The sequence below is a fragment of the Callorhinchus milii genome, unplaced genomic scaffold (genome assembly GCF_018977255.1).
Source record: "Callorhinchus milii isolate IMCB2004 unplaced genomic scaffold, IMCB_Cmil_1.0 Scaffold1, whole genome shotgun sequence".
NCBI lineage: Eukaryota > Metazoa > Chordata > Chondrichthyes > Chimaeriformes > Callorhinchidae > Callorhinchus > Callorhinchus milii.
This window is the reverse complement of record NW_024704742.1, coordinates 109378714-109403028: the sequence shown is the minus strand read 5'-3', so window position 1 is coordinate 109403028 and position 24315 is coordinate 109378714. Positions and strand designations below refer to the sequence as shown.

General features: G+C 36.3%; 1 protein-coding gene across 3 annotated transcripts in view; it reads right to left on the bottom strand.

Moving 5' to 3' along the window:
- Window positions 1-24315, bottom strand: part of mctp1a (multiple C2 domains, transmembrane 1a) — a 251498-nt gene that overhangs the window by 99333 nt on the left and 127850 nt on the right. For all 3 annotated transcript variants that reach the window (XM_007893071.2, XM_007893072.2, XM_007893073.2), the window contains 5 exons: window positions 18492-18585; window positions 9359-9461; window positions 5504-5606; window positions 5086-5187; window positions 4766-4840 (listed from right to left, as the gene is read on the bottom strand). In XM_007893071.2, the coding sequence (XP_007891262.1) occupies window positions 4766-4840; window positions 5086-5187; window positions 5504-5606; window positions 9359-9461; window positions 18492-18585 (477 nt within the window). The remainder of the gene's footprint in view (window positions 1-4765; window positions 4841-5085; window positions 5188-5503; window positions 5607-9358; window positions 9462-18491; window positions 18586-24315) is intronic.

The window sequence follows — 24315 nt, the reverse complement described above, 5'->3', positions numbered from 1 at the left end:
ACCTAGATGCATTAGGCAAAAGACCATGGTTGCATCAGCATCTTTAGTTTACCAGTAAACTGGAACAGATTCATAGCCAATGCAACATGATTGAACCATTAAATGACCATGAAAATGACTATGGGAAATACAAATACATTGGACCTACTAACCTGCCAAGCAAGCTAGATCCATCAAACCTACTAAACTACCAAAGTGCTCAGATGGCTAGACCAATAGTTACTTCACTGCCAGGGAAACTGGATGCATTGATCATGTTTTGTCTCATTGCCTTTGCTTATTCTGTAACTTTTGCGATTGCCCATAGATGAACAACATTCCCACACTTTCCACAATCCCACTAGACCGAGGACTGAAACAGATACACAGAGTTGCCAAACCTCAGGGAATTCAGATAGATGGAGAGCCAGTAAACTGGTAAGAAAATCTGACAACTGAATAAGGAGACCGAGAAATTGGATAAACAATAACAATATACAAAGAAAGATATAACCAATCTGATAGTCACTCCACCAAGCACCCCATTTAGTGTTAGCCAGTAGGGCTATTTTGTCTTAAATTAAAAATTATTTAGAACTGTGCGCAATTGGCTGTGGCGTTTCGCCCACAAAATATACAATCTATTCAGTTTACAGTATATTCTGTGAAGGGCTTTGAGATGTTTAGAAGATGTGAAAAGCACTATATGAAACGCAAGGATATTTTTTATTATAAACTCTTATATTCAAATTAATCTGGAAACCTGTTTACCATAATTTTTTTAAAGGAACCGGCTCCTAAATTAAGAATTTGACAAATTTCCACAATTCAGCGAAATCTTACATTTTACAGCAAAATGCTTTACAGCTTAAGACTAGGTGGAATTTGGGGCCTCGTATATATCTATTTATCTCTAAAATGTTCAGAACAGCAAATGATAGCAGGAAGGACATGAAAGGGTTTGAATATCTGGGTGTCCATTCACTCAGAAAGTCTAGATTTGTGTCAAGTTCAGGTCGATGGGATAAAAATCATCCTCTTTACCAGCTGCAGGGGATCTATGTGAATTGATTCTGGAATAGTGGCAACCTCGTTTCTAATGGATGCAAGTCCACAGGACAAAATTATTTGTAAGTGGCACTAATTTAGAACCTTTACTCTGGAGGCCACAAGGTGACTGACATAAGAAACAGAAAGGTGTCTTTCACCTTAGGTGGATGTTTCAAAGCACTTTGATAGGACAGCAGTCAATTATTCCTTCATCCCATTATGTCCTGCTTCTTTATGGTGCAAATTTAGTTATATCCTGGTTGCACTGTGGATCCTGTTCAATGTGCCTGCTCATTTTCCACTCACTAGTCAACATTTCGCTCTAATTTTAGTGCCAACTAACAGGTTGCCGATAATGTTACTTCTTGCTTTGCGCACATGCCACAGAGAGGAAGTGACATCAATGGTAACCTATGATCTGACCGGTGGCACACAGGGAGCCTGTCGAGTACACAGTGAAACTTGGCTATCATGTTTTGTTATTCACTTTGTTGGAATGTTATGGATTCTAAACTCTGTGTTATAACAGGGCTCCACTATTTATATTTGAGGCTAAACAGCCAGTTTGGGCAGGCTATGCAATTGTTATCCCAGTCAAACCCAATCTCATCACCATTAGATATTCACAAGTTTCAGTGCCCCAGACACTATCCTGTGTGAAGGGTGTTATATAAATGCAAGTTTTTAGTTTGTATACATTACAACAGGAACTGCTAGATAGTGAACAGGAATGGGATCCCTGGTTGATTTTCCCTCACCCTCTGTGGAAATAATTACCCCAAATAATTAATGGTTATTTGTGCGTGAACTAATATCTTTAGATTATCACAATCATGATTACTTCCAGAGGCTGTGAAAAAGTGCAGGATCCACTCATCACGCTGATCAAAACTCCAAAAACATATGATATAAGTGGTGAAACATACACCACTAGCAACATATTCCTGGCCTACAGTTCAAGAGGGACTGAGATAAGCCATGTATGTAATATTGGGCACAAATCCAAACCTAATCACTTAATGGCACTATTCCATCTGCAAACGGTACCCGTCTCAACTTTGTTTTGCTTTTTCTAGTTGTTGTTGAAGAGATTTTATATCAATGAAAATATCAGCTTTTGTTACAAAAAACCCTCCTGAGTCATACAATAAAATGTCCCTTGGAAAAAAACACAGAAAAGTAACTATGAGGAGTACATTTTAAAACTGATTATACAAATATTTGCTCAGAACATGGAACTTCATGGTTTCAAATATGATTCCCCTATCAATGTTAATCAATCAGGATTCAGATTTAACTACTTAACATTAAAGAATTCTTACAAGATTCTCTGAACATATTTACTCAATTTTTGATTTCAACTTATTAGATGTTTCAGTCTTCCTTGACATAGTTGTGGCATTTGACAGAGTGAACCATAAACTATTACTCACAAATATTAAATCATTTTCTTACAATCCTGAAAACATTTCCTAGATTAAATCATACACCAAAAAATAAATATCACATGTAGTTTTAAATGGTGGATTATCTACACGAGGTGCTCAAATTAAGCAGTGTTCCCTTAGGCTTAATTTGAGGTCCTTTATTATTCCTTTATAAATGGAATCTTGTTGTTGTTGTTGTTGTTGTTTATTATTCAACTTGTTTATTAATGACCTGCCAAAGTACATGGTCATATGAGAGTGTTTGTGTACAGAGATGATACTTCCACTCTGGATGAATCTGCTTTAGAAGCTGGCATTTATATTAACCTTTGAATTGCATAGCATTAAGAATTGGTTGACTTAAATTGCTCTGCTTAATACTGTAGGTAAACTCTGATTACCTTTGAAAGAGTAAGGATCTCAAAATCTTTATCTTAAATATCATGGTGTTGGATTCTTACTTCAATTTTAAAAGCCCCATTACCATAAACATTCTTATTTATTTGATTAAAAAAAAGTTGTTTTAACTAGCTTGATTATGTTTTATAAAATAAACCATTATCAGTAGTTTTCAAGTTTCTTATTGCCATATTTTCTTAATTTAATCAATCTACAACAACTTGCATTTATATTGCGCCCTTCACACAGGTAGCGTCTAGTGAGCACTTAACAGCAGAATGGCGTGAGACTGAGTTGAAAAGGGGGGAGGTGACCAAAGGCATAGTTGAAGAGGAAAGCCTTCACGTATAATTTAAAGATGGGCAAAGAGGGGACAAGATGGAGGGATTGAGGCAGGGTTTCCTAGAAATTTGGGGCATAGCGTCTGAAAGCATGGTCACCAATTGTGAAACGGAGCAGACGAGGGATGTGCACAAGACCTTGCCAGCTGAGCAAAGGTGGTGGGTAGAGAAGTTGGGTGTGAGCAGATCAGAGAATTAGGAAAGTATGTCATTCTATGCCTTATTTCCTCAGCCTCAGCCAGAGGTCCCTCCTCCGGCACTGATTTTTTCCCCTCTCCAAGATTGTGCTACTCACCTTGCAGAAGGAAGAATGTATCCATCTGTTTGAATGGGATTGGGAGATTGGAAGTTACAAACTCCAGACAGGCAACAAAAAGTCTATCAAAAACTAGAACGATTTATCAGGAAGGGTGGTACGGATTGGGTCATTTAAGAAACAGCTTGATGCTGTAATGAAGCATTTATGCTGGAACAATGTGACCAAATTGGCTGAAGGGTCTTCCTCACCCAAAACTTCTCTGATCTAGTGAAATGTAGAGCACCTTGAACCAGAATTATTGTTACCTGGGAATGCATTAAGCCCAATAGTGATGTATTTTCAAAATTGAAATGACTCACAAAAAATTCAACTCAAGAAAAATTCTCAAGTAGTCAATATCAACTAAAGTTCCATGTTAGTGTTTGCTTTTATCACTTCAGCCACTATAGAGCCTGATTTAGATAGGTTTCAGTTCTCCTGGGTCTCTTCCGTAAAGACCTTGTGTAAGATTAAGGTTCCTAAAAGCTACACAATATATGTTTTTACCTTTGAATACGTCACTTTTAAAACCCTCCAGGGTCTTGCTCCTCCCTACTTCTGCGACCTGCTAAACCTTACCAACCTGCCTGCTTCCTCCTCTCGGTGTGCACTAGCCTACTCCATCTCCCCCACCCGGCCCACCCCACCATTGGTGGTCAGGGCTCCAGCCTTTTTGCCTCCACTCTCTGGAACTCCATCCTGGAATTCCTTCGCCTTGCCTTCTCCCTTGCCTCCTTCAAGGCCCATCTCAAGACCTTCCTCTTTGACCATTCCTTCAGTTATCCTTCCACCCCCACCTGCCTTGCATTCCACCTCTTTTGATCGTCCACCTCTATCTGAATCCAAGCTCAGGTGCAAACCCTTAACTGTCCAGTGCCTTGGGATGTCCTCCCAACTTGAAAGGCATTATATAAATGGAATTAGTTGTTATTGTTATTGAATAAAATAGCCTTTTTACACAGTTAATTTATGTCCTTCTTATATTTTTGGCATATCTAATTTTGATATGCTTAAATGTTGATGACCAATTTTTAAGCAAAGACTTAATGAAACATCGTGTTTGCATTTATTTGTTCATTCAACCTTTTAACCAGAAGTGAATAAACTTGGTGACAAATACAAACATGATTCATTGTACTTTGCACTGAGCAGGTAAGATTGACATGAAAGGTAAGGACTCACAGGAATATTTAGAATTTACAACTAAACTCATTAACAATATTTTAATTGTGAAAATATTTGTAACCAGTATATTGGGTCAAGAAATGTACCTCTTTTGAGATTCTTTGCTCCTCTTCAATGTATTTCTCTTCTTTAGGAGTTATCGTTCTTATGCTGGCCTTTATCTGAACAGGAGAACAAAGGAAAAACAGTGTTATCCTCATTGTAAAAATATTCCCTTTGGCAAACTCATGATTGTGGAAGCAATCACTTACATTTAGACCAGTGCTCTATGAAAACAAATCAGAAGAGAGTAAAGTGCTTTTTTAGGTTTTTAAAAAAAGATCCCTGTGTAGAATTACCAGAAAGATTTACGTGGCTAAAGGAAAGAAACTCTTAGGCAAAATGAAAAGGCAAAGTTAAGACTTACAACATTAAAAATCACTTCCATTTCAAGATAGATGACCCCCTTTGTTGGCCCTGTCAGGTTCTTGTTTTTCAAGACGTAGGCTCTCTCTTCACCATTTTGAATCTGTGGGAAAAGGACATGACAGCCGTCTGTCTCTCAGTCTCTGCTGAATACACTCCCCCAGTGACCCCTGACCCCCAGCTGCTGAAACTGACAGAGAACCCAAAACAACTGTGGCAACTCTGACAAGTACCTGTTCATTACCAGGACCAAATCTGTCAAAAAAATTAACTATCATGGGATTCAACATGGCTATGGATTGGGCATGCTAGAATTTTAGCGTTATTACTGCAAACCTTGGTTGAGAAATGACAGACATATACGCTGGAATTTTATTAAGTAAGAAAAACGAACAATGTGTCAGCCAGATAGAACTTACAGATAACAAAGGTATGGCAACTTTGCCCAGGAAATCAGCTGTCCGATCCCGATCTTCATCATAAACTGTCAGTTCCAGAGCGGAGTGAATGTCCTTAATGTTGCTAAATAAGAGGTAAAGGAGGTGAGGCAAAAGGGGAAAATGCAGTATAAATAATTGACAACATAAAAATGTTCGAATATATGAAAACAGGGTAAATAAGCAAGGGATACAATGATAGTCGTATGCAAAAAAGTACATAAACATGTAAAAATTATAAAACAAATGTCATTATTTTAAACATATTAGTAAAGAGGTAAAACATATAGTTATGTCAAGTTTGTGAAGGGAGAAAACAACAAATAAATTGATAAGCAACACACAGATGGGAAAGGGAAAATGAAAATATGGGTGTAAATATAAAACAGAAAATGACATTGTTATATCAAACTGTGTCTGGTACATTTATGTGACAGCATCAAAGTGTAAGTGCTTTGAAAAATATTTCCTTTTGGCCTGATTGTTTTTACAATGAGAGTTAGATTAAAGGTACAGAATATTTATTTGTTTTGTCAATGCTCCATTTTTAAGAAAAAACAGTCTATATGTGTCAATATTTTCATAATTCAAGATCGATAAGCAAACCATAAAATCAGAAATAACAGTTATTTCCCAATTAAACAGTCCGGGTAGGTTTATGTAGAGCAACCTAATGTAAGAGTGGGCTCATGTGTTTTATACCCAGTGTAAATACAAGCACAATTTTTTTGTTTGCATTTGGAACAAAAGTGGTACTTTTCTCTTATGGGCCAAGAATCATTTTCTGTACTGCTTTAGTACAGTGAATGATTTTATTTCTTTCAAAGATTTCCACTCTTCTGGACACACATTACTGTGAGCAGCAGTACATAAAACATTTAAAAAATTGTTCCACATTTTTTTCACATGGTAAGATATGTGTGATCCCTAACCGGAATTTCCTGCTCATTTCTTTCGAAAAAAGCTCTGATTTCCAAAGTCTCTCTTCGTAACTGAAAACTATGATCTCTGGTAACATCCTTGTGAATCTGCACAGCATTTATTTCATAACCTTCCCAAAAGACGTCTGCATTTTGATAACAAAATGAAAACCTCTGGGCACTCAAGATGCAATGAGTGCAGAATGCTTTGCAAAAAGGTAGAGTTTTGTTAAATAATGTTTCTTTCAGGGGAGATGGATGAGTGTAAATCCATTCCATTTGACAAGGACTACTTTGTTTTTCTCTGTGTGTATTTTTTGCAGCCACTTAGGATGGTTTGAGAATGAATTCATTTGGGATCCAAGCATAGAGAACAATAAACAAGGAAGCAGATGATTGGTGAAATAGCAGCTGTCCCACTGCCACAGGTACAAAAAGCTGTCATATAAAGACTATTGGCAACACTGGTGCAGCTGGCATGGTTAGAACAACAAGCACATCTGTCACAATTAGCAAACCTGACACAGAAAGCAGTTGACACGAACAAAATAGTTGGCACAGCTGGTGCAGTGGGCATTATAAAGCAATATTGGCCAAGATGGTTTTACTTGCATGGTTTGCGCAGCAGGCACAATAGACCTAGGACTACGATCAGAGCTGGCTTAACTAGCTAGGCTGGAATAGTTTGAACAGGTGGTGCATCTAACACATTGGAAAAGATAGGAAAATACTGTCCCAGTTAGTTGGGCTGGCATGGTCTGATGAGTTGGCACATTAGGCATGAGCACCACATGTCGTACTCTAAGTATCTAGGCTTGCCCAGCACTTAGCTTTCAATAACTTCGAGCTTTCTTGTTTGATGCTTGACTAATTACTGTTGTGCACTCTCTCTAACCTTGAGAATTACAGCACACTATTATATTGTGTATACAGTATTCAGACAGCAGTTGCAGTCTTATTAAACATTTTGAAATAATTGATACTGTATGTATGTATATATAGGGTAAAATAGGGATTTTTTTCCTTTTAATTTTATGCATGGTCTTTCTTTCATTCAGCTAATGTCATTATTAAACCAGATTGTATTTTCTATAGCACCTTTTCATCCTCCAATATGAAGTAACAAAACATAGCTGTCTTAATGTCAGTGACGATACAAAGTGTGAAGATAAAATTTAAAAGAAGTAGCTAAAAATAGGAGAAAAATGTGTTGTAGCACATTGCATATCAAGAAATTCACTGATCAGTACTTCCAGGAGTAGCCTAGATTCAAAGTTAGCCTAATGGTCCAAATAACAGTATAGAGAAGACTATATTGCATGTGTCAGTCTGGCTCAGTGGTAGCACTCTTGTCTCTGAGTCAAAAGATTGTGGGTTCAAGTCCCATGTCGGTACTTGAACTCATATAGTCTCTACTGACACTCCAGTGCAGTGCTGGGTGTAGGCATTAAAGATATTAAAGATCCCATGGCACTATTTGAGAAGCACTATTTACCTACCACCACCACCAAATACGGATCTGTATATAAAATGATTGACGTTAGCAGTACTTCCCGCACATAGCACCCATATTGATAATATTCTTTGCATTTGATACAGTGTCTGATCACGTCTTTGAGACGTCTCAAAGCTCTTCCCAGAATATACTGTAAAGTGAATTGACTGTATATTTTGTGAGCCAAACATGCACAGTAAGAGATGTTGGCAGTGACCTGACAACCCATTAAGTAGCAGCCTGAATGGCAGCCAGTCCACATCAGAAGCCAACTGTGGGTCCTAAACAATATCTCTGAAGCATCAATGCATTGTAGGTATTTGCTATTCTTAAAGATCACTAGTAATTCAAGAGTTCTTGTGACGATTTATTCATCGTAGCTAAAAAAGATGCACACATATAAATAATGTTAAATGTTAATACAGTAAATATGAACCTCTTAAATAAATGGAATGTCTTTCCGTTGAAGTCATCTCTCTTGACAGTGTAACCCCTATTTAGCCAGTCTGTACATTAGAAGATCTCCATCTCCTCTGTGTAATTTAAGAGATGAACAATTTGACCTTTTCTAATGGAATGCAGTCATTACACACTTCTTTCTGCCATTTTAGGCAGCACAAATTGTGTTTTATATACACGGTGTCATATGTAGTGGGGAAGGAAAGGGTCACTTGATTGACATTACATTTTCTTCAGCAAAACTGCAAAACTGTAAATGTCTGTTTTCATAATTTCCTTTTTGTGCTTGGGATTTCTTCACCAGAATTATTTCACTGACAACTAGGCCCATTAGCTATTTGAAATCTCTTGTCAGAAATGTCGGTTGAATAGGGTATAGCTGTGAAATTTGTCTTCAAAGTGAAGGCAGTTTTACTAGCAAGGCAGCACAGTGAGATGGAGCTTTAACAGGCTGGTTAAAATATAGACCATGGCCTAGGCAGTTTTTAACTTCCCCAGAGCTGTCAGAGTCAGGTGCCAAACAGAGGCCAGGGATTTCCTTCCAAAAGAGGGAGAGCAAGACAGAGGGCAAATCAACACTCCCTAGCAGCCACATCAACACTGACATTACCATTACCTCCTTGCCTCAAGATTTGTAGTTGGAAAGGCGAATACAATAAATTGGAAATATAGAATTTGAAAAAGCTCTTGTTTGTTAGCTGTTAATTTTGGAGACCTAATCTGAACTACTAGACTTTATTGATTTAGTGTAGTTCAGGTGGAGAGCATGTTTGTTGCTGTACTGTAGTTTGAAGGACCATTATTGGATTTCCCAAGGGCTCCGGGAGGCTATCCCGCGGGAAGGGCACTATATAACTGCAAATTCTTGTTGTTGGATTTAACTAAGATTTTGGGTTGGGAAAGGCAGCTATGTTCTCATTATGTTTGGTTCAGTTAGCAGGAGATCAGTGTGCTCATACTCACAAAGTGAAGACTTTATTCCATATCGGGTTGAGACTCCTATGGATTGTATGCGTCTGAAGTCTGTCGTTGTTCAGTTCAATCACACAAAATGGGTCACTGCTCCCTAAAGAAACAACATGAACAATGCTTTTCTAAATGAAAGAAAATTTAAGTCAAAAATTGTCAATTATTGATACTTTTGATAAGGTTCCACTTAAATACCTTTTTTGCAGACTTTAAAGCTTAAGTTTCTCTACTCTTATTCCATTGCTCATTTTACATTGTGAGTAATAATTTAATTAATATTAGTTCTTTTCATAATGCAAATATTGTCTCACAGTTTTGTGAAATGGTGATCAAAACTCAAACTATAAAGAAATGCAGACAAATAGCTGACTTCTAGGCCACCAGGTTGCTTTGATGTTACTTCTTGACCATTGAGTGCATATGTGATGGCTTCTCATGCTAAAACAATACAAACTTCCATCTTCAGGTCACCACTGATGTCGCTACATGCTAATATCACGCAGGAAGTTGGCAATAACAGGGTATTCTGCACTTAGTACACATCTGCAAAGCGGACAAAAAAGTGAAGTTGGCTGCGACCTGACAACTCAGAAGCTGGTCACTTTAATCATGCAAAAATTCAGCTGGTTCACGGCAGACGCAGGAACAGAAGGAATCTGCCTTACAAACGAACCCAACTTATAAGAAAGTACCTTACAACGTACTTTCTTATGTAATCCATTGCACTGCCACGGAATTCATGGCTCTTAGTTTAACTGTCCTTCATGTAGAAATTGTCATTTCATATTAGCCAATGGAAAGCTGCAGCATATTTTCCACTTCCTTTTAACAAACTTTTTTATACTTCATACAGTGGAATGAGAGTTCAATGCATCGCAATATATTTCTCTGAAATTCAGTCTCTGTATGTCAACTTTTATTTTAACCGACTGGTGTATTTATGGTATCATCTTTGAGACAGATATTCACAAACTGGAAACTGCTAGGCTGATTTCTACTTCAGGTTTGTGATTGAACCTGTACTACTCACAAGAAAACATACAATCCTGAAGGAAGGCAAAGGCAATTTATGTGGCTGTGTTTCGCCTTTCGACTTTTTGTTGGACTTTGAGCGTTTCTTCAACAAAAAATGGACCAAAAGTAATATATAAACCTGTTTATTTTAGGAATGCAGCATCAACCCCAATATTGTTCTATGAGGGAAGTCTGCCTCATTCACTGGAATACCCACTTGCAGAGCCCTTGATAAGGGCAAGTGGCTGGTGTGACTCACTCAGGTTAAGGATATCATGACATTTCTGTGGGGTTTAACCTGATGATAAGGAACTGCCAACAGATTTAATGGATAGGCCCCCAACACCATGAAAATACCTCAGTATGGAGCCTGGCTTACCACCAGCATGCCTGAGGTAATTGCGACTCTTTTCACTAAGGAGATCAAAAGAGCCTTTTATAAGGCTAGAGAATACTGAGCAGCTAATCAGGTCTTTTTAGTGACTACCATGAAAATGTGTCAATTCTGTCAAAGGGATGCAGAAACAAAGATACACCTAGAAGCATTTGGTCAAACTAAATTAATTCTGTGAATAAACAGTCACCAATGCATTTTAGCCACAGAACTAAGAGGCAGTTGTTGGGCCAGTTCACTGGAAACCAATACACACGCACGGTCAGTGCATTGACATATCGATGGTATTATGTACGTTTCAAGCTTTTGTTATTAAGTAGATAGCCATCTTTGAAATTTATTCCCAATATTTTCCTCCAGGACATTTCTAGCTGCTGAGTCACTTTACAAAAACAAACAAGGGAACAAAACATGGATATAGGTAATGTGGAAAATAAATTAAAGATTGCTTTATTATTAAGGCTTTTCCAAAGCAATTTGATGAATCATGCTGATTACTAATGGGATTTCCCATTCTCAGGATGTAAAGAAAAATAATGCTATTTTATCAAGTGAGATAGGAGTATTTATATAGATTTACATATGTACATAGATACACAGCACAGAAACAGGCCATACAAAGCAAATAATCTGTGTCATGTTTATACTTCATACAAGTCTTTAGGTATTCTTTACTCCCTCCCATACCCTTCTATTCTCTTATGTGCATATTTAGCTTTCTTTTAAATGCATCTATACTACCTGTTTCAACTGCTTCAGGTAGGTAGTTTTACATTTTCTCTACCCTCTGCGTGAGGTAGTTCATCCAAAATTTTCAGTTAGATCCCCTAGTTTCCATCTTGTGTCACCAACAACTGGGAACTGCGTATTTGTGCTAACCTTATCAAAGCCTTTTTATAATTTTAAACATCTCTATTAGGTCCCTTTTCAATGTCTTTTCTCTGGTGAACAAAAGCCCAATATATCTAGTCTATCCTGATAGCAGTAACCTACCAGCCCTGGTATCATCCAACTAAACCTACATTGTGCTCATTCCATTGTTGCCATATCCTTGTAGTGTAACAACTAGAATTGGACCTCATACTCCAAAAGTGGTCTAACTATGCTTTTATATAACCATGAATATCATACCTAAAATCTGTGAAGGTTTAAAAGTTCTTTTAGAGTTAGTATTACATTTGACTATAAGAATATCAACATTGCTTTGGAATCATTCTTGTCTGGTATCCATTATTTAATTTTGGATGAATTTCCTTACACAAAGGGTAGAGAAAATGTAGAACTAGCTGCCCAAATGGCTTTCCCAAAGGTCTAGTGAGTAATATCACTGCACAGTATATTACGATGCCAGCATTTCAATTCTTGATCTGTGCTGAATCAGGTGATCTTAGCCAAGCACCATTTGGAATATTTGGGAATATAAGAAAATCAGCCGCTCTCAATGGCTGTATAGTAACCCATACAAATGCATACACAGATATCAAGTGAGAACAGGATAATGCCTGCTTGTAATATCCTCCATGATCAAATACTCTACTTAGACTGAAACATAACAATCTTTTCAATCTCTTTATTAGGAAATCCCAGTATATAAGGATGTAATAAAATCACTATTATTACCAATCAGCATATGACAGAGCCCACTATCTAGGTTCTCTGATGGGATGATCCTATGTTCATTTGATGTCCATATGTGCATATGTATAAGGGGTTATTGGTTTGCCATTCAGAGCAGCTGATTTTCATATTTACAAGTATTCCAATTTCAGGCATTCATATATAAAATACACAGTCTACTTTACAGTGCTTTAAGATGTCTTCCCAACATGAATAAATAATAAATTCAAGGATTATTATTATTATTAGATACCAGTGGATTGCTGACCCATATGGAACTAAACTCAGGAAAGGGAGGAGAAACAGTGGCTAAAAAAATTAGAGATCAGTAAAAATATCTCTATCTGTGTGAAATCAAGTGCATATAATCTTTATACAAACATAATCTAGTTTCTCAAAAATGCAATTTAGTTATTGAATAAAACATAATTTTTGACCTTAGGATTTTTAAAAGGATTATTTTGTGGTGTGCAATATAAGAGCGAATCAAAATAAGTTCTCTTGTGGTTTGCTTTGCATGAAATTGTCATGCACAATTGTCATGATCGACTAACCCGATTACAAACATATTTTCTCTATCTCAGGCCCAAACTCTTTACACCTCTGCTTTATGAATCTGTTTAAAAATGTACTGGCAGGCAAGCAAGCACAAAATATCTACAGGAAACATACCAAAGTGAGTTTAAAGCCTTGATAAACTAGTTGTCCAGAGACATTCTTACAGGATATCTCTGCAGCCAACACAGCAAGTTCCATTCGACAATCCTACAGCCTACAGGCCCACAAAAGCGATGACATTTAAAGGCAGCCTTCTAAGTAGTTAAGTTCATTGTTTAGGATGCTCATTTCACAACAAAGTAAAATAAAGCCAAAGCTTTAACCATTTTTTGTTAAAAATGATACTGTAACAATGGGCTGAAGGTTTCTTACACTTAAACATTCTTAATCTATGTAAACTACATTGCATTTTCAAATCATTATTTATTGTAAGATATTGAGATTGAAGCTCTCTAAAATCTTGGGACGTCATCCCTCCCGACGTGAAAGGTGCTTTACAAATGTAATTTTGTATTGTATTGTGTAAAAACTAAAGATAAATCTTATTATTGATAGCACTTGCGTTTGATATAACACCTTATAACATCATAACATCTCAAAGCGCTTCAGAGTTTTCTGTCAAGTGTAGTAACTGTATATTGATTAGCAATCTCCCTCTTTATTCTTTTGCTAAATATAGTAATATTCTTAATAATCTTTTGAAATATTGTATTGCTCATCAGCCTGAATCTTTCTGTACAAATAAATACAAAAAAAACTATAATATAAAAAAACTGCAACAACAATAGCAACAACAACAAAATTACATTTATAGAGCGCCTTTCACGTCAGATAGACAACATTTTATTCAGTAATGGTTTTCACCATGATGCAAAGCAAAGTTATTATTATTATTATTGTCGGTAACATCGCCGACCAGTAAATGTTCATGTTGTGGATGCGGTGTGATGGAGGGAAAAGGGTATTAAAGGGTTAGCTGTGATATTGTCATTCAACTGGAGCCCCGAGTTTTAGCTCTCAACAAGAAACTAATTTCTTAATCTGTATTCCTTAAAGTAATTGGAAGGGAACATATATTCTGAAATTAAATAAAACAATTCCAATAATATCCACAGTATATTTTGTTTAAAAAATATATTCTGGAGTAATAACGTAATTTTACAAGTTTAGAAAGCAGTTCTAAATTGACCAAGTTTCATTCTTTGAACCCTTTCATTAAGTGCTGACTTGTAATCACATTCAGTTATTAGAATTAATTTAATATTCACGTAAAGTGAAATGTATCGAATGGTTAATGCTAAAATGGTCAACAACAATTGTAGATCATTGACATACCTTTCTAAAGTTACTGCACTTATTATTTATCAAAACAATAAATGCAATTTGATTTTTTTCAGCTTTCCTACTTGTTTAAAGATAAAATATGTTATGGGAATATAAAAGATTCAGAAAGGTAACATCCCTCACTGTTAATTGTATTGGTAAACCAAGCCTTTAAGCTGATTCAAAGCTCTGAGCTCTTTATTAAAAATGCTATTCTGTAGCCCATAACCTTGTTCCTTGACACCTCTCTAGTTTCCAATTTAAACAAGTCCCCATGCGCCATACTCTAAAGAGCTTTGTCTCCCTGTCATTGTTAAGAGAGCTGAGGCGGGCTAGAAGTGTGAAATCAGACCTCATGAGCTGAACGGTTCCCCAGGGAACTTCGGACTGCGCAGAAGGTCAAAGTCATGGGCTGGACCAGCTGAAAATGTCTGAGCACTGGTCTGTGACACAGCAGGGGAGTCAGAATTGAACACATCTTAATTAAGGCCCACAGACAGCCAAACAGGCTGTTTTCCAGACCAACTGACAACCTTAACCCGGTCAAATTCAGCAGCTCTACTAATGGCCCTGTTACGTTTTGTATCACTGTTTATTACACTGCTGCTCACGAGTGTCTCAGAGCCATCTGATTAACGATGATAAGCATTCAACATGCAAAGGACCCCCTCCAAAAGGCTGCTAGCCCAGCTCCAGGATGAATAGCACTGACTAATTTATATAAAATTTCAGCCCACTCTTTCCCTTTCTTGTTGAAGAATGCTGCAGTTATACTTAATCAATATGTGGGAGTTGTTAAATGAGGTATTAACTACAACACTTAATCCCTTTTTTCTTGTTAATAACCTCGAGTGATTGAAATGCGGCATCCAACACTAAGCCATTCATAAAGGAAAAAAATATACTCCCCACTCAACATTTTATGAGGAGCTTAATTGAGGGGAAACACTGTGGTGGCATTCAGCTGAACAAGGCAATGAGTCATTGTGCAAAAGAAAGGAATTCACAGTTTCACTAAAAGTAATTTGTTCTCTTAACCCTCTCATTCAGAAAAGAACCCAAAGCATTCCTAATTGCTTTTTAATTTGAAAGGGTTAATGTACTATTCAAATATTTCTAAGTGACTGTTTACTGCTCCAGAACGCAGTTCTCGTTAAAGGAAAAACAATCTTTTGTAACTACTGAAAGATTTATGGTAGCTTGGAGTGTAGGCAATGTTCTCTGTCACACGATAGCTTTATTTCAATGGATTTGATGCAATACAATGCACAGTGTCTTGCTCTTAACCTAATTCAATGTCTTGTTCTTTATGACTAATGTTGTTGAATATTGTCTTTTCTGTATTGCCTTAAAATATGGATATTATCTTTATCTTGTATAGGGCTCCCTGACATAGAGTAAGGAAGTGAAGTCAGCAGTGCCCTGACCATCTGAGAGTCAGTATCAATGTGCTCAACAAGCAAAAAGTGACATCACCAGTGACTTAATGACCTGGACTTCGGCCATTTTTAGTGTAGGAAACCAGCAAGTATTGCGCTCAACCGGCAGGAAGTGTCATCAGCAGTGATTTGATAGCAGAAAGTCAGCCTTTTTTTAATCGCATGACATCAGCACGCACTTGCTCAATGGGCAGTAGTCATCTGAGGACTCAGAATTTGGCCATTTTTCCACACTTTATCACAATGAGGAGCTTGAGACAATGGACCCAGACGATTGCGTTATAACAATGTTGTCTTGTACTACCTAAATGTATTGCATTTTTTGCTTTCATTTGAAAACAATACATTGTAGAGTAATTATTTTTCAATCACATACACACAATTTTAAAATATATATTTTTATATTCAAGGTTTGCATTTTTCTCTCCTAACTATGCATGAAAAACATTATAATAATAAAATATTCCTCCCAAGGAGAGATACTAAATATGCCCAGAATCCAATCAAATTCTACATATTGAATTCTTTAATAAAATGATAGAATCAGAATATTTTATATGATTTGTATTGTGCTACTTTACAGAGCCAGACCTCCATAAAGTAACCTCATATCAGATACTTTTTGCTGCGTGATCTGATATTAATTACATGATATGCACCTATGAAAAATCTATAATATAGTTCAAGTTCGACCAGTATGTAAAGAATAGTGGAAATGTTAAAAAGCAGCAGTTTAATCAAACGTCATAAAGCACAACAGCAAAATGACAGCAGTTTACCATTGCCATTTCAACCCCAGATAAGTTTACTGCCGTGAAATCTCTCTCTGGTATCTATTAATTTTGATTTTACACAGGCTTTTTAATTCAGTTTTGATCAGGTTTCTGTCAGCTTTGGATCTCAGTTTGTTCTGTGCCCTTCATATGTGATGACATCTACACAAGAGATTGAATGATTGTGACATTGTTTCTACGTTGAGAAATAATCTGAAAATGAATAGCCATAAAATTCTATATTCACTGTTTATTATACACTTAATAGTTTTTCCTCATAGAGTAAAATTTAGTTTCCACTGTTTAAATAACTGATATTGGCTAACCTGCATTTGTTTTATTTGTACATTCTGTATGCTTTGTGTGACCTGGTGACCCAGTTATAGGATTAGGTAATTGTAAAACAATGTACAAACAATTACAGGAATAAGACACTGTAGGGAGAAGTTCCATTTCAGTCTTCCAGAGGGTCCAAAGTTTGGCTAATTCTTAAACATAGCCTTAATTTTGGAGCTGATTTTCTCCAAGTTCTTTTAAGAACTACAGAAAGCTGGCTTCAAAGTTAAGCCTGAATTCAACAATTTGCCAAACTCTGGATGCTCTGTAATGCTACATAAATAGAGTAAATAGAAACCCAGGTAGAATTTACTTATTAATTTAGAAAACCGTTCACTTTCTGGGGGTAATAATACCTTCCAAAAAATAATTTGGTCACTCAATCCATGATTGTTTGTGGGATACTGCTGTGAGCAATTTGCTGCTACGTTTTGCCCACAAAATATACAGCAATGCTTTGAGACGTATCAATGACATAATAAGGCACTATATAAAATGCAAGGAATATTATTATATTATAATATTATTAGATTAATATTATTGTTATAATAATTTTTCTGTGTAGGAGGGAGCTCCCAAAAAGTGACCCTTTGACCAAAATCAACAATAAGGATGGCAAACGTACTTTGGCAATAAATTAAAAGGTCTAAATTCAGGATTTTTAAGTTTTAAACACTGAGTTTTAATTTAATAAACACGTTACCTGTTAGAATTGAAAAACCCTATGCTACCAATTCAGCAATATCTTTTTAAAAATGATTTGTTTTAATCAGATCGGGGAAGTGGAGCCATTATAATATCAATTAAATTTTACTCTTAACAGCAATACGCTTGTATGAAAAAAATACTGTATGTTAACACTGATTTTATGTTGTTAGATTTACTTTTACTGAAGCTCACTATCTATATTAATATACTATTATTAATACAAACTTTTGCCAAATAAAAACAACAGTTAGGGTGAAGCACTGAATGCCTTAGAGGGAATGGGGAGAGGTGCAGTTGCACAAGCCACAATTCTTTCAATGTCCGTCCACGGATTTTGGTTTAAACCCAGATGTCTTTGCCCACTGCTGATCCTATTCCATAAAAGTCAACACTGCCAAAGCTTCTGTCTTCAATTGGCTATATCCCATTTCTAAACAGATCAGTTTCGCAAATTCAAAGTGAGCCAGCTGGATCTTTGTGCATTCCAGCTGACTTGGCCCACCTATAATGAGATCACCAGAGTATCACTGAAATCACTTTGGAAAGATACATGGTTGCTAAATAATTACAGCAATTCAAAGAAGGACAGTGCGATTATTTCTGAACAAGTTATTAACAAAACCCCAAAAGGTTTAAGAAGAGGGATTTAAAAAAAGGAAAAAACAAATCCCAGGTAATTTAATAAAAAAATTCACACAAAACTGCAAATAATGCAGAGGTTACCAAACTGTGTTATTGAAAATTTACAAAACCTTCCTATTTAAGCACCTATGTATGTTAAAACAATTTTTAAAAATGTTTATTAAGATTAAGTTACCGTGTAACTTGAAATATAAGTGAATGCTTTTAAGCAATAAAAGATAAAAGTTACCTATCGCGTGGAGCCTAAATAATAGACAGAAGCAATACATTGAAGAGATAAACACAGTTGTTATATAGAGAAAGATTAAACAGTATTTCCTTACCTATGACATCGGCCACCATTAACCCTTCTGCCCTGATGATCTTTACACTGGCAAATCCGATGTCCCTCAGATTGAAGAAGGATTTTGATAAGGACTGGAAAAAGTAATAATGAATTATAAGTGTTACTTTTCTCGATTGCTCCATTAGAATGTTCCATGCAATCTGCCTCTTTGTTGCTTACATTATGCTATTTCCACACCAAGACACTGTGTGTCAAGTCAACAGTTTTGCAGTTCATTCTGAACCAAATGTGATTTTAAATATTTGATGTTCTCCTTCACCAGAACTCATTCAGGAATTTATCATTTGCTTCACATAGTTACATTAGATAACAGAAAACTACCTCTGGTTTTACAATTAATTCACATTATATAAAATAGAGTATCCTTTGGGGTACTGGAAAGTGTATCAATAATTTATTATATATGTTGCTAGATGATATAAATTGTATTATTTACGCTCAAAATATAAATGGTCTTAAAGGGTAAAATTCCTAATATCTGGATGTAACGTTTCTATATTTTATTTGTTCGGAAAATCCTTGTAAAAGACGCACTGGATTTCCAGCAACTTGTGCTACCTTAAATAGGCTTTGTGCCAGGTAATAGTACTTCATCCGTTGCCATGCCTATAGGGCAATTTCCACCTTTTCTGACTCAGTACTACTGCTCGGTAGCAAACGACTGCCTGGCAGAAGGGGATTGCCAGCAGGACCTTCCCAATCTCTTTAGCAGTTGTCTTGGATTTCTATTCTGTATGGAGGTGGAATGAAAGAACACCTTGGAGGAAGCAGAGCCACTACTTTATTTTCCTAGCAATATTTGTCCTCCAATTTTTGTCCTCTTCCCCAAAGGCATTTTTTTCCTCCCTGTTTTCTTTTTACTGGGGTAGGGACGAAAGAGCTCTCTCTGGTATCTCACCCCCACATACAAATACATTGCTCCCATATTCCAAAGTGGTCTCTGGGAACTGAAAGTTAGGAATCAGCCTTTAATGATAGAAGTGGGTCAAAAGAGAAGCCAGAGGAAGGTGAAAAATAATCAAAAATAAAATTCAAAAGGGATTTAGCGTAAAGAAAATAAAGAAGAAAATAAAGAAAAAAGGACAAGAGCAGGTGAATATTTTAAAATGTGTTTTTGTTTAAAAACGTGTTGTTATATTTAATGTTAGTTTAGAATTATTATAACAAAAGTACTCCGATGATTTTGAAGCTTTATTAACAATAATTTATTATTAGTAGTACTAACTTGTGGTTGGTCTCTTACTGAGAAGGATTAATACTGTATTATATTTTTCAGCATCACAGCGCACAAGTTGAAAATGAACAGAACTGGTCTGCTCAGAAACGGGTTCTCATTGTGTCTGCATTGTGCTCCAAAGGTTAATGTAAGCTCACTGAACACATTTCAATGTTCAAAGCATCAATGGAAATAGTGCTTTAAGAATATGTAGTGATGAGTCCTGGATGATGTGCAAACCAAATCAAATGTGAAAGTATCTGTAAGTGGAAAATGCAATATTAAGACTACGAAAGCTTTATATTTACGAAGACGCTATAGAATACACTCGTTGGCCAAAAAGATGGTCTAGGTCTGGACTGTGATCTACCATTCATATATTATGGGGCTATGCCTAAATTAGCTGCTGCATTCACCTACAAATTACATTAAATCCTGTGAAGCACTGAGACGTCCCCACAATGTGAAAAGTGCTATATCAAATGGAAGGATTATTATTACTTATATGCAAACTATAGTTAAATGGAACGTTCAGTCATAATCAAAGCAAAAGCCTACATTCTTGTTTTATTCCATAATGTAAAGTGTTTTGAGAGAAAGCACTTGTTCAATAGCAACCCTCTTGACCCCCACCCCAACTCATGCACAAATCGTAGACTGTCCAGTCCCTCGGGATGCTAAAAACGCTATATGAATTATTTCTATATTAAATATGTAAATAATATGAATATAAAATTATATAAATTTGTACTGTACTACTTTATATTACAGAGACAGAGTGAAAGTTAATTTAGACGTGCACCTAATCATTATTCTTTAATGTTTTCACTTTAACATTTGAGTTCCAAGGTCTTACCCTTGTATCTTTAATGATTAAGAAAGCATTAGGGGAGAGAGCCAGAATGTGGGATTATTAAAAAGGTGATTTAGAAAAATAGTAACAGTGCAAAGACACAATGAGTCAAATTGCCCCTTTCTGTGACTGAAATGTCTATGTTTCTATACAAGCTGAGCTGATCTACAGTCTAACCACATTTGCTATCACTCATCTGTTCTCGCTGCAAGACATTCATTTGTTTCTCCCCCACCCCCATTAGAACAGACGTGCTTTCAGTCATCTTTCCCCTCCCCTCTCGGCTCCCATCCCCAACTCGTGGGCCAAACCAGGATTGTTAAGCGCCTTCAGACATCCTCCCACGAAAAGTGATATATAAATCTAAATTTGTATTGTATTTGTTTTGTAATTATAAGTTAGATCTTCAAATCTGAAAAATCTTTGCAGCACTGTCTGCAGTTAAACCATTTACCAGTGTAGACTTACTGTGCCAGAGTCTAATAAAGTGAATGGCAAAAGCATTCATAACTAGCATATTTTAGACGATTCTCTGGAACTCTGCTCAGACAGACACCCAACTTCACAGAAGTTGAAACTTAGTTTGGCATCTGAGTGGAATTTCAGAGGGACACCCTGGGACATATCTGGAATTTGTTATTAAAATTCCTTTTGCAAATCATGCAATTGCTGCAAGATTGCTGATCTTCCCAATAGTTTTAACATTTATGCAGAATTCTGCTAGATCATGTATGCAGCACAAATCAACATCCTTATTCTGAGTTTACCTCTTGTTAATCTTTTAATTGTTCGACCAAACAGACCAGTTTGACCTCTCATATTTCATTAACATCCACACTATGCAATATGATGTCATACTTCTTTGCTTAATCTGTTCTAAAAGGTCCTATTATTGCAGATATAAAGCGGCACTTTCTAAATGAAAGCATCTTTACAGGGCAGGAGATTTGTATGTGCTCAGCTATTTGTTTAAAGAGACTGTGCAGCATTTCACAGGATCAAAAACTCAGATCTGCACAAGGCACTTTTAAAGCAATCTAGGTTCTGTCTAGTTATGCACAGTACCAAGTTGGAAGCTTATCCACTATGAAGTGTACAATAAAGAGGAGACAGTTCCAGTCTGAATTTTAACAGGTTCCCACAGTAACCATTTACTCCAAATGTAATACAAAAGATAACCTATAGTAGAATTCAAATACTGCATGGAGTCACAATTCAGTTTGTATTAAAAGAGATACTGTCATAAAGAGCCCGAGGAGTCATAAAGCTTCTATCATGTGATATTTAGCATTTGAGGCAATTTCCTGAATGTTTTGTGGGTATGTTAGTGCAAACCTCACTGTTTAATGAAAATACGGGTCCATTTAAAAACAAAATGTGAAGTACCCAAACCTGACAATTAAATAATAGTTTATATTGAAATGAAATACTTGCATTAGACAAGATTTCTTAATCACATTGAGTGTATTAATGGTATTGATAGTAACACCTCCCCTCTGACAAGATAGAGGACTGTATGACTGTATGACTTTATCCAGCTGAGCAATACATACCAGAAAGTTATAGGTTTGATTCCCAGTCCATAGGGAGTAAGTTGATCTCAGTCAAGAGAGAATAGAAGTGCAACTATAATTGACCACCAAAAGGAGAGGGGAACAGAGTGGTATCTAATGAGCTCTGTTGGAATGTTTATGTGGTTAGATCAGGATTGGCGTGGCTGTGGTGCCCCCCAACGTTGAACAGCTTGACACCACTCACGGAGTTGGGTCACAAACAAAGAATGCCCTTTGGGTAAAGAGCCAGATGGCAACAGCAGAACTGTACCCCAGCAACAGCCAATGATGTCAAGCAAGGAAGTGATGAGAGAATTGGTACAAATAATTTCGGAAACTTACTTCACTCTGTCTCATGCCAATTCTATCCACTTGTTGCATCTATCATCATACTGATACAAAAGAAAATCTGCAGCGTACCGGAAAACGGGAAACTATTTTAAATAGGATAGTTAATATCGTGTTTATTTGATGCTAAAAACTCTTCTTTACTACAGCACAACTATTTTATGAACCATTACATACTCTTAATATGTTTCCGGGTAAGGTGGCTTGTGATGGACTCAGGCACTGAAGCTTTTATTCCTTTCAATATTGAAGGGGTCACGCATAGTGCAAATCAGTCTTGGGACAATTTCCCCTTGTATTACCTCAATCATTTGCAGAACGGGATTTCTCATCTTAAATATTTAAAGGCTTTTGGTGCATAATACAAAGGCTATGCTAATAACAGTGCAAACATGTTTCATTCTCTCTCTTTCTCTGTGTTGTGATTTATTAAATGAAGTTTAATTCTCTCTTTTTCTCTCTTATAATTATAATAAGAATAATCCTTATATTTGCTATAGCAACTTTCACGTCAGTAAATCTCAAATATCAAGTCAGTAGAAAAATATCTTCAACTTGTTGCTGAGGTATATGCTGTATATCAAACAACAAAACAAGTCTTTCTTTACAACTGGTTTGAATGAAATCTTGTTAGTAATCTGGCCTGGACCCTGACTGCGTTACGTGTGCTTGTCAGACCTCACTCTCTTCTCGCTCTCTCTTGCCAATAAATCTCTAACTTTCCTGTTACATTGTGTACCACTGATATTGTGAGCCCCTCAACCAATTGTGCACTTATAACTGCATACAAATAAACTTTGTTTTCCATAACAGCCTTACAATGGCTTTGATTTCTTGCTGCTAAAAATATTTTGTCAACTGCTTTTTGAGAGATTCAGTTTTACTGCATTATTATCATATTATTGTATTATTATTCAGTATTATCACCGAAAGACAGCACCGTGTTTGATAAAATACAATGCATTTTTAAATATATTTTCACTGTCTCATTGCAATTTAAATCTGAAGGGTTTGAACGAATGCCACAGAACCCTCTTATTATCAGACCTAATTTGCCAACCAAATGTAGGACATTAAGTAGCCTATGGTACTAAGAGAAAAAGAACTGGAAATAAAATAAAGCAATCAAAGAAAATTAAAAAGAGCCAGGTGTCCGCCAGTCCATTCTACTTAAAAGGGTTATACACTCGTGTATAGTTTCTCCAAAGACAAAACCCCTCCTCCCCACCCCCTTCCCCATTCATTTTGCTGGAAGCTTGTTCTCTCACTGCATGGGCAATTGTCCTTTTGAGTGTACAAATTTACAGTCCACCACCCTATTCTCACTATTGCAAATGAACATATTTTAATTTAGTTTGCTAATCTATCCAGTGTACATATCATACTGCGAGCTCCTGAAGCAGTCCTAAATGCTTGTGATTGTAAATATGAAATAGCATTTTTCTGACGAGATGAGCTTTCATAGTACCCTACATCTTCAATGCATTCCTCTTGAGTGTGTGCCCCTGATAAGTACTGGAAATGTAAAACTGTGGAAAAGCAGTTCCATGCTGAACATGAGTGCACTGCAATACAAGATAAAATAAAGAAACGAGGAAGAATGTTGTCAAAATGTTGCAAAACAGGTGTGAAGGGATTAAAGGATTAACTCCAAGGTCAAGGCTATTCACATGCTAATACATTTATGGGTCTAATGAAAGATTTAAGTATGTTGCTGCATGTGAAATTGAGGTTAGTTGTGGCTAGCAAAAGACCTTCAGCCTGTCAAAATGTAGAAAATTAAATGAGTTCTAATAACACAGAAAATTGAACATTAGACATTAAAAATCAA